At 53.0% G+C, this 17,584-nt stretch overlaps 1 protein-coding gene across 8 annotated transcripts in view; it reads left to right on the plus strand.

Moving 5' to 3' along the window:
• The window catches only part of Sned1 (sushi, nidogen and EGF like domains 1), a 64,571-nt gene that overhangs the window by 25,804 nt on the left and 21,183 nt on the right, over nucleotides 1-17,584 (plus strand). For all 8 annotated transcript variants that reach the window (XM_026414779.2, XM_026414780.2, XM_077791329.1 and 5 more), the window contains 12 exons: nucleotides 3,970-4,095; nucleotides 4,325-4,429; nucleotides 4,662-4,775; nucleotides 5,342-5,458; nucleotides 6,952-7,068; nucleotides 7,322-7,438; nucleotides 7,611-7,724; nucleotides 7,931-8,104; nucleotides 13,635-13,748; nucleotides 14,672-14,785; nucleotides 15,343-15,456; nucleotides 15,772-16,068. In XM_026414779.2, coding sequence (XP_026270564.2) covers nucleotides 3,970-4,095; nucleotides 4,325-4,429; nucleotides 4,662-4,775; nucleotides 5,342-5,458; nucleotides 6,952-7,068; nucleotides 7,322-7,438; nucleotides 7,611-7,724; nucleotides 7,931-8,104; nucleotides 13,635-13,748; nucleotides 14,672-14,785; nucleotides 15,343-15,456; nucleotides 15,772-16,068 — 1,623 coding nt within the window. The remainder of the gene's footprint in view (nucleotides 1-3,969; nucleotides 4,096-4,324; nucleotides 4,430-4,661; nucleotides 4,776-5,341; nucleotides 5,459-6,951; nucleotides 7,069-7,321; nucleotides 7,439-7,610; nucleotides 7,725-7,930; nucleotides 8,105-13,634; nucleotides 13,749-14,671; nucleotides 14,786-15,342; nucleotides 15,457-15,771; nucleotides 16,069-17,584) is intronic.

Below are 17,584 nucleotides of genomic sequence, written 5' to 3' on the forward strand. Positions count from 1 at the left end.
CCATTGGGATAGGAAGTCAGCCATAGATAAGACACAAATGTATGGCATAGATGGGTGCCAAAAAAAATCTTTAATATTTAAAATGAGTGGCAGGCGAGATTTGGTCTGTGGACCATAGTTTATCAACCTGGCATAAAAGACAGGAAGAAATGGAAGTATAATATTATAAAAGCCTCATGTTATATAAAGTGGCATAATATTACTTAAAGGTAAAGGCAAAAGATAAGTTTTAAGTAAAAGATAAACATTGTAATCTCTAGAGCAACAAGTAAAAAAACAAGAAAAACTAAAACCAGTTGTGGGGGTAGAATGGTAGATGCTTAATCAATCCAGAGGTAGGAAAAAAGTAACAAAGGAGCATCAGGACACACAGATTCATACAAGACGACAGGTTCAATCTAGTCACATCTGTAGTTCAGTAACATGTAAACCAAAGGCACCAGTTAGAGACGAGGCTGTCAGTGAATCAAAAACCAAAACCCATCAAGACACCGTTTAAAGAAACCCAAACCAAGCGTGGCAGTGCAGATCATTGCAGAGTGCCGGACGGGTTTCTAGTCCTGAGTGCGATAGAGTAAGCCCACTCTGTCCTGTCTCTCCCACTGAATGCAGCCGTAAACCCTGGACAGAATGCGTGGAGTAGCTATCTGAGGACTCGGGGAAGTAAGTAGTAGCAGGTGGCCTGGGGAAGGAGACCAAGCCAAGAAGTGCCACCGAGCCAGTGGTGAGTTTACTTTTCTTTCCCCTCTCTGGTATCCCCTCAGTTTGGACTCAAAGTCACTCTGAAACCAAAAGTGAGCAACATGTCCACAACATGGACCAAGGAGAGCCCAGTAATCCCTGTGGCCGGGCTCCAGAAGCAGGGCCCATGGAGGCCCACTGTGGGGACCTCACAGTGTGAGCAGGGAACCTTCCTCACCAACTGGAGGTGCTACAGTTGCAAAGGGTATAGCCAACCCCTGTTATTGTCCTTCTCTGCCCCCCACCACAAGTCCTGTCACAGGAGCAGATGGTAGGGAGGGCCATTGAAAGCTCAGCTTTCTAGCCACAGGACCAAGAAGAGTAACCCAGAGAGCTCATGGAGACTGAGCAGGGGTTGCACCTGGGTTCAGCAACTTTAGGAAGCTATTTATGAACTCTTGGGCTCCCCCAGGTTAGGCATGTGTGATCTGATCCAAAGTTTAAAGACCATACCTTTTATAATAGTTCCCCTAAAGATAAAAATTTAGATGTAAATCTTACAAAATGCACATAATTTGTATGATTAAGCCTATGAAATAATGATGAAAGAAGCCAAAGGAAGTCTAAGTGAATGGTTGGACACCCCATGTTCATGGATGAGAAGAGTCAACATGGTAAAGTAAAGATGTCAGTTTTCCCCACATTGATTAATTAATAGGATTCCAACCAAAATCTCAGCAGGATTTTTTTGTAGATATAGACAAGATTGTTCTAAAATTTATATGGGAATTTATATGAATAGCCAAAACAATTTTGAAAAAGAAGAATAAATATTGAGGATTTGCACTACCAGGTGTTAAGACTAACTATAAACCTACACTGAAGACAACCACGTGTTACTGGCAAATGGGTCAATGGGACAGAAGAGAGAATTCAAAATCAGATTCACACAAATATGGTCCATTAACTTTTGAAAATATATAAAAGCAATTAAGTGGATAAAGGATGATCCTTCCAACAAATGGGATTGAAATTTTACTTATGCAAAAAAAAAAACCCCAAACCTCACACCTTATACAAATATTAACTCGAAATGGAGCATAAACCTAAATGGAAAATGTAGAACTATAACATTTTTAAAAGAAAATGTGAAAAAAAATATTGGTAACCTGGCCTCAGCAAAAGCATTATCTATATCAGAAAAAAAAATAGATAAATTAGACTTCTTTGCCCAAATTAAAAGCTTTTGCACTGTGAAAGACATAGTTAAAAGAATGAAAAGAAAAAAATACAGACGGGGAGAAAATATTTGGAAAACTCTCCTCTGATAAAGGACTTGATGTGGGAAAGCAACCAACGGTGGGAAAAGAACTCAATCATAAAACGGACGAGAGACTTAAGGCGCACAACCACAGGAGCACACAGGTGGAGGGCAGGTGGAGGTGTTCTTGTCATTGTCAGTAGCCATGAGGGAGATGCTAGCCCCAGGGTACAGTGAGACACCCCCCCACACTGACTGCAGTGTCCAGAAGATGTGATGACGATCTGGTGTGGACACAGAGCAGTGGACTCGCCCATATTGGGGGTGACTACAAAATGGTTCTGCCACTCTAAAAACAACGTGGCAGTTTTCATATGTTCAACATACACCTGTAATGTGGCCCAGCCTCCTATTCCTAGGTATTCACCCTACAGAAATGAGAACTGCAAAACTCTACACAGTGTTTTAATCATGTCTATTTATGTTCACCAGAAATCTAACACTCAAGTCTCCTACATCGGGTGAGTGGACAGATAAACTGTGGTGACAACGGAAAACACCACTCAGTCTCAAAGGGAGCTCATCCTTACACACTCACTGAGATGACTCAGCAGCACTCTAGGGAAAGAAGCCATCACAAGAGATTCCTGCATGTGTGTGACTCAGCCTTTGTCATGTGACAGACCCTGAGAGAGACCACCTAAAGGAGGCCATGTTTGAAGGGTCCATTGTTTCAGAGGGCACCGTCTGTACCTTTGGGCCTCGGTGAGGCAGGACTTCATGGCGGAAGCACATGGTGGAGGAGGCTGCTCACCTAAGGGCAGCCAGGAAGTACGGAGAAGGACGAGATAGACCAGGGCCCCAGGATCCCCTTCAAGGACACACCCTAATGACATCCCCAAAGTTCCTACTGCTTCCCAGGAGTGCCGTCAGCTGGGGACCAGGCCTCCCACACACGAGCTGGCAGGGCCACGTGAGGGCCCTGCCACATTCCATTCACCTGGCATTCTCCAAGACGTAACACTGCGGTGATGGGCAGCTGTGGTGGCCAGGAGCTCAGAGGATCAGGGGTCCAAACCTCTGAAGAAACAGAACTCGAAGTCTCTGGAATGATGGGATGTTCTGTATCCTGGTTGTGGTGGGTTCCACAAATCTATACAGTGTTAAAATTCATAGCAGTTACACCAAAAATGCCAATTTTACTGTATATAAATTTATAAAGATGAATTTTAAATGTACCTGAAAAATTGATCAAATGCTAATCAAGAGGAGGTTGCAGTAGCTATATTAATATCAGATAGCTTGAATTTTAGTTACAGGAGTAAAAAGAGGGAACCTTTTATAATGGTAAAGGGATCAGTTCATCAAGACAACCTAAGTATACTTGCACCTGTTGGCCCTACTAATGTGTATCAAAATACATGACACAAAACCTGAGAAACTGCAAGAAGAAGCAGATCCATGATTACAGATGATTCCAGTAATTCACAGAACACATGAAAAATCAACATGGCTACGGAAGACTTGGACTTGGCCTAACAGGTGTTCCAAGAGTACACACATTCTTTGCAAGAATTCATGGAGCATCCCCATGACAGGCCACTGCTGGCCATAACATGAGGCTCAGTAAAAAAAATATTATATTTTCTGGCCAGAACAAAGCTAAACTAAGAATCAACAGAAAGACACCTGGAAAATCCCAATAATCTTACCAAGGGGAATGTTTGACCAGGAGTGCCTAGGGGCCCTGGCTTTGGACTGGCTTCCCAGAGCTGCGGGTACAGGTATTAAAATTTATAGCAGGAAATGCACTTCCAGGAAACCAGGAAGGAGCCGGCAGGCGCTGAGCTACAGGGGGCAGAGCAGCTATAAATCATTTTCCAGAAAATCAGCCTCTGGCTTAAAGTCCCACCTGACACCGAGAACAGAGGTGCAAACCCAGCCAGAACATGGCTCTTCTCCTCCTGGGGGGGCCTGCATTCTCCCCACTCCTAAGTGGCCAGTTGTGACCACCGCCTTTCTTGCAGGAAGCCACTCAGTGCCTGATGCCTGCCTCTCTGCCCCCTGCCAGAACGGGGGCACCTGTGTGGATGCGGACCAGGGCTACGTGTGCGAGTGCCCGGAAGGCTTCATGGGCCTGGACTGCACGGAGAGTGCGTTGGATTATACCCCAGGGCTGGGGCAGGAGGACCCAGCTCTGCCCGTGGGTAGCAAAAGCAGGGAGGGTCCTTCCATAGGGTGTGCATGCAGGAAGCTCCCGAGAGAAAGTGTGTGAGGACGTGTGTGTACACACAGTGGTTGTGGGAGGGTGGCCAGGCAGGGCAGGTGGGAGAGCCCATCTTCTGTGCCCCTACAGTAAGACCCTCTCCCTCCCTGTGGCAGGAATCCCCAGTGACTGTGAGTGCCGCAACGGAGGCAGGTGCCTGGGTACCAACACGACCTTCTGCCAGTGCCCCCCAGGGTTCTTTGGACTCCTGTGTGAATTTGGTAGGTGTCGTGCCGGAGGAGGGGGCAGTCATCCTGCTCTGTCGAGCATCCCTATCAGCAGGGTCCCTTAACCCTCACTGCCACCCTGTGCGGGAGAGGCGAGTGGCTGCAGAAGTGCTCCACCCTGGTCTCCCTAGCAGGGTCACTGGTCTTGGGCAGCCCCACCCTTGTTGAGGACCTGAGGTCCCCAGGAATACAGGCCCACATGGGAGCATCCTCTTCCTCTCTGCAGAAGTCACAGCCACACCCTGCAACATGAACACCCAGTGCCCAGACGGAGGCTACTGCATGGAGTACGGTGGGAGCTACCTGTGTGTCTGCCACACGGGCCACAATGTCACCCACGGTGAGTGGCTCCAGAAGGGCCTGCGGGGGTCCTGGCCAAAGAGGAGGGGCGGGGTGTCCTGCAGGAGAAGGCAGCACCACGCGGGTAGGGCCAGTGCTGCTGTCTGTCCAGCAGCCCTGCAGGTGGAGGGGCCTCTGGCAACAGCTTTTCCTGCAGTGTGGGCGGCGAGCTCCTGGGCGCGGAGGGAGAAAGACTTTGACCCGGACACAGGCAACACGTGTGGATTCCCTAGCCCCCCCCCCTGCAAATCTGTTGAAACGCTTAGTGCATACATAATTAGGGTATTTGCACTTACTACTATTTATTTGCTAGTGTAAAGATGCTTAACCTCGTGACATAATTCTGCACATATCGAGTTTGCCAGCAGTGATGATTCATGTGTCACAGCTCAGTGCTGCCCCATGAAGAGCGAGGGTGAATTATGCTAAAACCAAGAATGAGAAATTCCAGGGAGGAGCCTTTGAGTCCACAGAATATTTTAAGTGGCCTTGGCTCCAGTCAGGATTCCTAGGCGACCCTGGCAGCACATGCTCTAGGACCGGCCTCTGCGTGCCCTCCCCCCACAGCCCTGCCATCGCCCTGCGACTCAGACCCTTGCTTCAATGGAGGTTCCTGTGACTCCCACGACGACTCCTACACGTGCGAGTGCCCGCGCGGATTCCACGGCCGGCACTGCGAGAAAGGTGCCCCGGGAGGGCGGGGCCTGCGGGGACGCTGGCGGGGGCGGGGCCTGCGGGGACGCTGCGGGGTCAGCACCCTGGAGAGCGCCTGTGCGCAGGCCAGCGGTTCTATTTCCGAGCATCTTCGGGTTTTTCCTGGGATCACTCTGGGACCTCCCTTGCGATGCTGCTCTGTCGTACTTATCCGGAACAGTGCCTCATTGTTTTGACTGTCTTTTTGTCATTTGTTCTGATCTGCATCCCTCAGAACGGGCTTTATTTCCTTTCTGCTCAGCATTTTTCCAAATAGATCTTAGAATCATTGTATTGAGTTTTTTAAAAAAGCATTTCATTAGAAGTTAATCCTTATTAAATGTGGAGAATGTAGACATTTTACAGCCTTCATCTCCCAGCATCTCAGGCATCCCTTGGCCAGAGTCCAGTGTGGTCAGGCCTTTTATCCCAGCTCAGGCCTGGGCGTCTCTGGAGAGCCAATACCCTATCTGATCCACCTAGGAGCTTCCCAGACACCTCTGCTGCTCTTCACCTGTCCCTGACAGTGGCCCCTGAGACCCCTCTGGCCTCTCCCACTCCTGCAGCAAGAAAGGGGGTTCACAAGAGCAGGGCCCCTGCTCAGTTCTTTGCCAGACCTGCTGAGCTTTCCTCCTCCATAGGCTCCTGGAACCACGGCCCCCGTCCCGGGCCCTGCCCAGAACTCATCTGCACTCTCCTCCAGCAGCCTACCTCCCGTAAGGGTTGGAGGCCACAGCTCCCAGAGCACGTCCCACCCCTCTCTAGGCCCGGTTCCCAGTACCCAGTATCCCTGCACCATTGTCCCTGTACCCACCTGAGGAACTGCGTAGGCTCCCTTCAGGGGCCCCACTCCTGAGAGCAGAGGAAGCCACAGGTGTGGACAGCCCCCAGGGGGACCCAGGGAGGATTCAGGAGTCTGCTTTCAGAGGTGGGACAGGTAGCTGTGAGGCCTCCCAGGGTAGAGTGGGGGAGAGGAGGGGTGGACTCTGAGGGGTAGGAAGGCCCCCTCTGGCTGTGCCTTCCTGGCAGGATGGCAAGAAATCCAAGGACTCAACTCACTAGGCCCTGTCAAGCTGTGGTGGTCAAGATGGGAGGACAGACAGACAGGTCTGATTGGCAACTGCCATTCAAATCACACCTTTAAAGCACAGGCCTCACAACCTATACTTCAGGAGCCAAGAAAGCACTGGAATCAGAACCCACTGCTGTGGGTGGTGATGTCACATCAATCACAACTCAGCCCCCCGCCCCCCGCTTCAGATGCCAAACAGGAAGGAGGGAGCATCATGTGCTGTGGTGTGGGGCCTGCTCTCCACCAAAGAGCCCACCTGAGGCTCAGCAGGGTCTGCAGACTGCAAGCCCTGCCCCCGTGTATGTCCTGGCTAACTTGGCCTCAGCCGAGAAGCAGGCCTGGCCGGCCAGGGGCAGAAAGCACCAGCAGTGGGCTGCCCTGTGCTCACCATCGTCTCTGTCCTTCCACACAGCCCGGCCACACCTGTGCAGCTCAGGGCCCTGTCGGAATGGGGGCACGTGCAAGGAGTCAGGTGGCGAATACCACTGCAGCTGCCCCTACCGCTTCACCGGGAGGCACTGTGAGATCGGTGCGGCCCCAGCATGGAGTAGGGTGGCTGGCAAGCCCTGAACTGGGCCCCATCAGTTGGAATCAGCATGGGAAGAGTGGGAGGGAACCCAACTTCCACCTGAGACCCCAGCCCCCATCCCAGCCACCTGAGTGTGTCTCTCAGGAAAACCATCACGCAGGCTCCCGGTCCTAGGCTGCTAGGGAATTGGGTGGGGGTGAAGGGAAGCATCTAGCCATGACACCTGACCCTGCTGGGTGACTTCTGCTTTCAGGGAAACCCGACTCCTGCGCCTCTGGCCCCTGTCACAACGGTGGTACCTGCTTCCACTACATTGGCAAATACAAGTGTGACTGTCCCCCAGGCTTCTCTGGGCGGCACTGTGAGATAGGTAGGGCTGGGAACAGCAGGGAACTCTCCTATGCATATAGGCCCAGTGGGCAGGGCTGGCCTGGGTCCTACAGGAATAGGAGGTGGATCTGGGCTCAGGAGGTAGGACACCCCCATGCATCTGAGAGCCCTTCGGGAGACTTGGTGATGGGAACCCTCCTCCTCTCTTTCAGCCCCCTCCCCCTGCTTCCGGAGCCCATGTCTAAATGGGGGCACCTGTGAGGATCTAGGCACGGATTTCTTCTGTCGCTGCCAAGCAGGGTACACAGGACACCGGTGCCAGGCAGGTGAGCCATCCAGGGGACTGGGCTAGGGGTCATGCCAAGGGTGGGACCGGGCAGAGACGGGAAGGAAAAAAGGAAGGAAACCTCAGAAACTGCCAGTGCCCAAAGTCCAGCACCTTGCTGCAGAAGGGTGCGAGTGGGCCTTCTCAGACCCTGGCCCAGCAGAGGAAGGCAGCTCTGGACAGGCTGCTGTGCTCTTGTTCCTGCAGAGGTGGACTGTGGCCGCCCAGAAGAGGTGAAGCATGCCACCATGCGCTTCAATGGGACTCGCCCGGGCTCGGTGGCTTTGTACACATGCGACCATGGCTACAGCCTGAGTGCCCCCGGCCACACCAGCATCTGCTTGCCACAAGGTGTCTGGAGTCAGCTCCCCCAGTGCTTAGGTGATTTTGTGGGCCCTCAGGGGAGGGTGGATGGGACACACCTCCCACCAGCCAGCTTCCTCCTGTGGAGGGACACAGATCCTTGGCCCAGCCCCACCCAGCTTCCCTGTCTCCTCTCTGTGCATTGAGGATGTGGATCCTGTCAACTTTACCTGGGAACATCCTCACTAAGGGCTTCCCTAGCCTCAGAGTAGCTCAGAACAGAGGGTCAACCACCTATAGGCCCACTCTGCAGGCCCACTCTGCAGATGAAGCCGCCAAGGCCGAGGCGTGGCCAAGTGCAGGGTCCTCAGGAGCAGACCCAGGCTAGGACCTGCCTCATACTCCCACCCACCCAGACCTGTGGTGTCAGAATATGTGTCAGCACAACATCCCCCACCCCCACCCCACCCCCCACAACACGCAGGGCACGGCAGAGGGCTGCCCCAGAGAGCACTGCCTCTGAGTCCTGCCTGTGTCTGCTCCGGAGCTTAGGGTGCACACCTGGAGGCGGCCTCAAGACGCAGGGGCTCTGACACCATGGCAGGAGTGTTGCACCAAGCCAAGGCATCCAGGCTCTTCCTCCGAAAAGCTGTGTGATGTTTACATGATTTTCATAAAACAAGGATTTCTAAGCCACAAGCTTCGGGCTGGTGGTGACATCATCCAGACAGGAATGGGGCACATAAGCCCATTAATATCTCCCAAATGTCCCCAAAGCCCAACCCACCCTGAGCAGCCCTACCCAGGTGAAGAGCTCTGTGGACTGCCTGGTTCACAACCATCTGTCCTCTACTCCTGACCTCCCAAGGCTCATGCCTGACTGTCAAGAGACCTTTCCAGTGCTGCTTATCCCCAGCTTGTTGCCAAATGAGAGGCCAGTGTCCTCAAGAGAACAGGAGCTCACCAGAAAGACCCTGAGGCCCCCAAGAAGCACAGCCACTCCAGACAGCATGCCCCGGGGGTGGAGGGCACAGAGAGTAGACTAACAGCACAAAATAGCAAGTACACTCTAGATCATGCCTGCTTCATATGGTACAGTACAAACACAGGATCCAAGTCCCACTGTAGAGAGAGAGGCCTCAGTGCTTACTGCCACTGCACTATAAATAGTACAGAGTGACGCACAAGCTCAACTTGGCGTTGCCCATACAAAACAGGATCAATAGTTTTTAAGGAGAAAGTATAAATAAAAGAATTTAAGACTACAATAGTTGAAATAAACATAATTTAGTAGTGGAAATAGATGAAGAATAAGTTGAAGACAGTTGGAAGAAGAGGGAAAGACTGTGCATCAAAAGGAGGGTGAAGCCCAGTGCCCACCCTGGATAAAGGGACCCAAAAAGAAGAGAGCTGTAATGTGTAGAGAAATATAGACATACAGAGAAGATGAATACAAGAGAGAAAACTCCTAGCAGCTGTGAGTTAAATTCCCAGGATTACAGAAGAAGGATGAGTTGGAAGGACTCATGGCGCATCCCGCAGGAGGAAAGGGAGCCCAGCCACATCACAGGGAAATGCCAAGGTGCCGTGGGATGATGAGAACATCTGCCCATCTGGAGAGAAGAGCAGGTTACAGAGGAAAAAGAACCAACAGCAGCATCAGAAGTAAGGCCACAGGAGGTGGTTTAAACCCCAAGGGGACACATGGATCATATGGACACTGGCATTCTGGTGTGACTTCTAGGATCATGTCTGCTGACCTGTCCAAGATCTGGGGTGCAAGCCCTTCCAGGTGAGAAAGACTGCAGGTGTGTCTCTCCCCACCATGGGCAGGTGCCTTGGGGAGCAGAGCAGTCCAACCAGCACTCGATACTGTGGGCAAGCACGGTGGAGCTGAGCACAGGCACAGGGATTCAGGCCCCACTGGCTCTCCCCACATGACCTTCTCAGGTGCACAGCCAGGATCCAAGTCCAGCTCTAGAGAGAGAGGCCTGAGTGTTTGCAGCCACTGCACTGAAGCCACTTGAACGGGTGCTGCAGCCCAAGCCAGCTCTGCTCCTGGGAGCATCAAGGAGAGTGAGAAGCTGCTCAGCCCACCTGCCTCACCCAGGACAGGGCTCGTGCCAGGGAGGAGTGGTCACCCGAGTCTCCACTGGCTTTGTGTGCTGCAGGGCTGAGAAGGAACTCAGGCCCTCACTGTGCTGTGAGCCCCACTCCCAGGCCCTGCTGTTTCTGTCCAAACTGTGTCTGAGAAGCAAGGAATTATGATGGTCATCTAGAAGGAAATAGTCAATCGAAATAGGCCTACATGCGCCCCAGATGTTGGAATTCACAGACAAGGAATTTAAAACGCCACTGTAGCCCAGAAAACAGAGGGGAAAAGAGGTGAAATGAATGAAACAATAGAGAACCCAACCAGGGAAAAGAAAGATTTAAAATGTAACAATATAGAAATTCTAGGACTGAAAGTGCAATCTGAAAGGAAGACTCAGCTGGACTCAAAGCCAGGACCACAAAGCTTCTTCACCTGTGCACCAGAGGGGAGATGACCGAAAGCAAATAATGGAAAGATGAATGCTGAACATCAGGCAGAGATCAGATGTCTGTGGGACAATCGCAAACAAGTCCATAACTGGGCCCCGGTAACAGATGACACAGTAGATAAAAGAAATATTCAGAGAGAGAATGATTTTTTTTCTAAAAAATGAAGAAATATGTCAACACAGAGATCCAAGCAGCTCAGCAAATCCCCAAAAGGATAAATATTAAAATAAACTTAAAATCTAAAAATGTGTACCCAATTGGTTGGTTGCAGGCTAAGGAGACAAACAGCAGAGAGGTACAAGATTTGAACTGTTATGCAGGTGAACACCCAAGATAATGCATTCTCTGAACAAGCAAAAAAACTTAGTAGTAACAAGGTATATTTTAAAATCTCCATGCAGATTTGAGCTATGTATTCTATTCTTTGGTACCAGGGATTAAACCCAGGGGTGTTTTACCACTGAGCCACATCCCCAGCTCCCCCTGCCTGGCCCTTTAATCACTGTTAAGTGACTTATTTTTTAATTTGTTCTTTTCTGTATACACGAAAGCAGAGTACATCTTAACATACACATAGGTGGAGTACAACTTCCCGTTCTTCTGGTTATAAATGATGTGGAGTTACACTGGTCTTGTATCCATACATGGACATAGGAAAGTTATGTCCAATTCATTCCACTATCTTTCTTATTCTCATTTCCCCTCCCTTCCTTTCATTCCCCTTTGTCTAAACCAAAGTACTCTAGTCTTCCCTACCCACCCCCTATTGTGTGTTATCATCCACATATCAGAGAGAACATCTGGACTTTGGTTTCTTGTTTGGGGTTGGCTTATTTCACTTAGCATGATAGTCTCCAATTCCATCCATTTACTACTGGCAAATGCCATGATTTCATTTCTCTTTATGGCTGAGTAATATTCCATTGTGTATACATCCACATTTTCTTTATCCATTTATCTGTTGAAGGGTACCTAGGTTGGTTCCATAACTTAACTATTATGAATTGAGCTGCTGTAAACATTGATGTGGCTGTGTGACTGTAATATGCTAATTTTAAGTCCTTTGGGTATAAACTCAGGAGTGGGATACCTGGGTCAAATGGTGGTTCCATTCCAAATTTTCTGAGGAATCTCCATACTGCTCTCCAGAGTTGTTGCACCAATTTGCAGTCCCAATGTATACGTGAACAATGTATAAGTGAACCTCTTTCCTCACATCCTTACTAACATTTATAGTTATTCTTGATAAATTGCTACTCTGACTGGAGTGAGATGGAATCTCAGTGATAGTTTTAACCTGCATTTCTCCAATTGCTAGAGATGTTGAACATTTTTTCATATATTTGTTGACCAATCATATTTCTTCTTCTGTAGTGCCTGTTCAGTTCCTTTGTGCATTTACTGATTGGGTTATTTGGGGGTTGGGGGGTGTTTTTGAGTTCTTTATATATCCTGGAGATTAGTGCTCTATCTCCCTAGCCCTTTTGTAAAGTTTATTTTGAGACAGGGTCTCACTGATTTGCTTAGGGCCTCCCTAAATTGCTGAGGCTGGCTTTGAACTCGTGATCCTCCTGCCCCAGGCTCCCAAGTTGCTGAGATTACAGGTGTGAGCCACCATCCCCATATTTTAAATGATGTTTTGAAATAGCTCATGAGCTGGTACCAAAACGAAAACAAAATCTGTATAATTGTGTGGGTAAAATATAGGTAAATATCTTTTTTACTTTTGGGTAAGGAAAGCCACAAAATGCACTATAAAAGAAATGAATGGACTAACTTGTTAATGCAAGAACTAGGAACTTAAGTGAGAAGTGAAATGTCAGCTGGAACCTCAAGAGGGTACAGAGGCACATGCCAGTACACATGCGCACTGATGAGGGGCTGTTTCAAGATGGTGTGAAAAATGCCAATGTGTCCATAGGAGAGAACAATCAACCAGTATGGAAACAGGCAAGACACACAAACAGGCCTATGGTGGAAGAAGAGACACGTAGACAACGAACATAGAAAGTCGACTTCATTAGTAATTAGGAAAATGCAAATCAGAAGTACAACGAGACATTCTGTTGGCAAAATTCTGAAGTCTAAGAAGCCCGTCTTGGTGAGAATGTGGGCCAGCAGTGTTTTGCAGATGGCTGGCGGGATGAGAGGAAGTCAGTATGAGCACTTGGATGTGGTGACTGGCCTGTTGAGCTGACCTCAGCGACCCCACTTGGGGGAAATCTGGAGACACTTGCACATCTACACTGGGGGCAGGTGGGGTACTTGCTGCAGCATCTGCTGTAATTGCCAGAGTCTGGAAACAACACGAGTGTCCACCAGACAAGGAGGGATGAGTCTGAGGTGGTCACACACCACAGAGACCACTGTCAAAATGCTGGGTGGGAAAGAACACACACTGTGACATTCTGCTAGTACAGGTCACAGGCAAAAGCAGAACTGCCCATTGTCTAGCCATTCACAGGGTTTTTAAAAGGCAAAGAAATCATACTTGCAAGCCAGTTCCATGAGGAGGGAGGAAGCCCAAGTGCGAGAGCACAGCGCGCCCAGCTCCCAGGCGGGTGCTGGCTCCGGCCCCCCAGGCCGTTCCTGCTCACTTGCTTTGTAGGTGTTGACATTAGACTTTCCTCAGATGGAACATCTGAACTCAGGAGCACAACTCCCAGTTTCACCATACAGATTCACCACACAGAACCAGATTGGCCTCCAAATACACTGGTTTCACAAACAGGACTGTGGTATACTGAAATGGCAAAATTTGACACGGAACATTTTCTGCCAAACCTCGTGTGTTTTGGACCTATCCAAAATTGGAATTAAGTCCGCAGTGTCTTCCGTGAGCCCTTAAGATGACCACGATCATCCCCATAATTTCATAGCCATGGCCAGGCTCTGAGTCCTGGGGCTTCAACCTGCCCCTCCCTCCAAGGGGCTTGGCCCCTGGTGTGGGCCTTTCCAGGAGCTGCAGGGTGTCCTGGACCCTGAACCCTCGCACTAGTCTGTGCTCCTCTGAACCTGGCTTAACTGAGGGCAATGGCTTTCTTCTTGGGGTCTCCTCCCTCAGAAGTGGACGAGTGTCGGTCTCAGCCGTGCCTGCATGGGGGCTCCTGCCAGGACCACGCGGCCGGGTACCTGTGCCTCTGCAGCAGAGGCTATGAGGGAGCCCACTGTGAACTGGGTAAGAGACTCCTGGGTGTGACAGTTGGAGGCACTGGGGCCCTGGCACAGCCTCCTTGCCCTAGTCATTCCTCCCCTGGATGGGTCTCTGTCCAGATGGCCAGCTGGGCCACCGCTTGCTCCCCAAGTTCCTGCCAGCTCCAGTGTCCAGGACAGAGATTTGCAGACATCTCTGCCTCCTCCTATCCTGGGGACTCAGAGCTCAACTGAGAGACACTTGCCTGAGGGCAGGCGGGGATGGCCTCACCCCTGTCTGGTGCTGCCAGCTGGCAGAGGTGGGAGGCCTGCCGGAGCGTGGCTGGATGAGCACTATGCCCCTTATGATTCTGACTCTAAGCCCAAACAGAGACACTGGTCCCTAGGAGGAGGGGCAGGCAGTGGAGGTGGCGCACCTAGGAAGGGAGCAAGGGCTCGTGGAGGAAAGGCCAAGATGCAGAGTGGTGACCCTGGGGCTGAAGGCTCCTCCAGGAGCAGCCAGAGTGCCGAGGGACAGGCTGGTGCCTGGACTTTGTCTTCAGAGACAGATGAGTGCAGAGCGTAGCCCTGCAGGGACGGGGCTCCTGCAGGGACCTCCCTGCCACTTGCGAGCTAGTGCTCTGCAGCTTCACTGGAGTGCACTGAGGGACAGGTGGGGGCTCCTGGGAGGGTCCCCAACAGAGCCTGGCCTCTGGAAGATCAGGGTGGTGGGGTCCCGTTCCCTGCTGGACACCCAGGGCGAGTGACGCCAGGGCTGTGGCCACCTGGGGAGGGAAGTTGTGGGGAGGGCTGAGGGGGATTCCCCAGGAGCCCCTTCCACCCTGTGGGCTCCCCACACCCCTCTCTCGGCCTATGCTCCTTCCCCCCTACCCCTTCTTCCTGCTGTCCTCTCCTCCCTCCCCCAGAGCCCCCCCTGCTGCGCGGGCCAACCCTCTGGGTGTTCTCCAGAGGTGGATGCCTGTGACTCCAGCCCCTGCCAGCACGGAGGGAGGTGTGAGAACGGCGGTGGGGCCTACCTGTGCGTCTGCCCCGAGGGCTTCTTCGGTTACCACTGTGAGACAGGTAGGGTGGCAGGCCTGCCTGTGGCCCACTCCCTGGGAGGTCCTCCTCCGTCCTCTGACCTCCTTGGCCCCCAGACGGTGCTTTCCAAGAGCCCCCCCCCGCCCCCGTGGGTGGCCCTCACCTTCACCATAGTCCTGGTCACCCTGAGCACACACCCCCTCTGTGGCCTCATGTCCAGCCCTGGCCCTGCTGTCTCTGGACAGGCCAAGCTCCTTGTAGCCCAGACCAGACACCCTCTGTCCCTCCCAATTAGCCCACAGCAGGGACCCTCCAGGTGATGCCCTCCCTGGCCCCTGTCTGCAGTAGCCCCACTGACCACCCTCCCCAGCGTTATCTGGAGTGCCTCTCCCTACCTGTGTTGAGTCTCCCCTCCTGCAGGAGCTACAGTGTGGTGGCCCAACTCAGGGCCAGGTGGGGCCTGAGCACCACCATCAGCTCTGGGGAGGCAGGTGCTGTCACTGGGCCAACCCTGCCACACCCATTCCCCTGGGAGCAGCCCAGTTCCCAGGAGCAAGGGGCCCAAGGACACTGGGCCTCATTGCTGTTTCCCACCTCAGTGAGTGACCCCTGCTTCTCTAGCCCCTGTGGGGGCCGCGGCTACTGCTTGGCCATCAATGGGTCCCACAGCTGCACCTGCAAAGTGGGTTTCACAGGCAAGGACTGTGCCAAAGGTGAGCAGTTAGGGGTTCAGAGGGAGAGACAGGGAGCTGGGGTGGGGGCGGCCATCTCCTTCACCAGGGGGCAGGCAGAACGGGCTACTACTTACCCAGGCTCCTCTCCTGAGAAGCAGGGAGAGGGGTGTGACCCTCCAGGAGGCCAGTGCGGGCAGGAGCCAAGGACGGCAGGGGGAGGGCCGAGGGTGAGGCTCCCTGCCACAACACCTTGCTGTCCCGGCCCAGGGTCTGAAAAGGGGTGCCTGACAGGGACAAGGGTTCCTGCAGCAGCTGACCACTCCCTTCTTTTGTGTTTTGGCCCAAACCCTGAAGAGCTCCTTCCACCGACGGCCCTCAGGGTGGAGAGAGTGGAGGAGAGTGGGGTCTCCATCTCCTGGAGCCCACCTGAGGGCCCTGCCACCAGGCAGGTGCTCGATGGCTATGCGGTCACTTACGTCTCCTCCGACGGCTCCTACCGCCGCACGGACTTTGTGGACAGGAGCCGCTCCTCACACCAGCTGAGGGCTCTGGCGGCAGGCCGGGCCTACAACATCTCCGTCTTCTCCGTCAAGCGCAACACCAACAACAAGAACGACATCAGCAGGCCTGCAGCCCTGCTCACCCGCACACGTGAGTGCCCGTCAGGCACGGCCTCCGCCCTACTCAGGGAGTCAGCAGGCAGGGGCCGAGCTTCTCACAGGAGCAGGCGTCAAAGGCAGAGACCAAGGCAAATGCAGGAAAGAACAGGCCCCCAGACTGAGGGCAGGGGGCAGACGGGTACTGAGGGCAGTAGCCCTGCGCGTGCGGGTTTCCAAAGTGAAAGCTGAAGGCTTGGGAGGGTCTGGGTAGGGGACATGGCCAAGGGGAGGGGTTCTGTCCTGTGGGAATGAGGAGTATCTGCTAGGACACACCGGGGAGCCATGTGGCCCCTTCTTCTGGGGGTGTCAGCTCAGAGCACTGATGGCTGTGACTAGTGGACGAAGCTGTAGAAATGGGCTCTCCACTTGTGGGTGGGTGGATGGAGGGGGACACGAGAGTCTGGGGAGCCAGACAAGGGAAGTCCCAGAGCCCGGGAGGCAGGAGCTTGAGTGGTGGCAGTGATGGACCAACAACACTTGAAAGAGGGGAGGGAGGCTGCAGGCCACTGAGGGTGGACAGAGGGAGCCTTCCGGAGCTGTCAAGAAAGGGTGTCAGACAGTGTCCACAAGGAGGGTGTGGCTATCAGGGGAGTGTGACAGTGGGTGTCGAGGTTCAGCTCCCTTGTCTGCTGCTGGAGACCATTCAGGGAGGAAGAGGAGTCCCTGGAACAAGCCCATGGGTGGCTGAGGAGTGGGATCTGCTACAAGGCCGAGGGCTGGCCCTCTACCAGGTGACCAGCATCAGCTTCAACAGGAGGTTTGTGTCCAGATGGGGCCATAGCTGATGTGGGCACTGGCTGTGGAGGCCACACCTGTGTACTTGAGAGGCAGGAGCAGAGAATGGGGAAGGGGTGCTGGAGTCTTAAGGAAGGAGGGAAGGGCTAGGAGCTTGGACCAGGAGGGGTGAGGGTGGTTGTGGTCCAGCATGCAACCGAGCACCTGCTGGAGTTCCTGCCGCTGGCCCAGCAGGCAGTGAGAGCCAGGGACCTGTCTCGTGGACTGTGATGGGTGAGGTGGGAAGCAAAGTGGCAGGAGCTCAGAGGCTCACACCAGGAGGCACAGCTCAGCCCGGCTGGACTCTGGCAAGCAAGGGACAGCCCAAGGTCCTCAGGACACTGTGCCCACAGGACCTATTGTGCAGAAGGTGGCAACCAAGGCCAGAGGTCCCCACACACTGAGGACACAGTACACTCTATTCAGAGGAGGAGCCCTGCAATGCACACTTGGGTGGTCCTGAGCAGGAGGCCAGCAGGGCCACCAGAGGGCTGGTGGTGGGCGAGCTCATCTTGAGCACAGTTGCAGAAAGATGCGCGTGAGCGGCTTCCCAAGATGGAGTCTGCCCTCCAAAGGCACCTGGAAGAGATTTCGTCTCTTCCCTGCCCCCACTGCAGTGGGGTCTCCGCTGGGAGACCAGGGTCCTGTGGGAAGGGCCACTGTCCACGCCACATCCACCAGGCTGGGCACTGTGCCAGGAGCCCTCGAGTCTCTCCTGGCCTCTCAGCAGCAGC

This window comes from Urocitellus parryii, chromosome 1 (assembly GCF_045843805.1).
Source record: "Urocitellus parryii isolate mUroPar1 chromosome 1, mUroPar1.hap1, whole genome shotgun sequence".
Classification (NCBI taxonomy): Eukaryota; Metazoa; Chordata; class Mammalia; order Rodentia; family Sciuridae; genus Urocitellus; species Urocitellus parryii.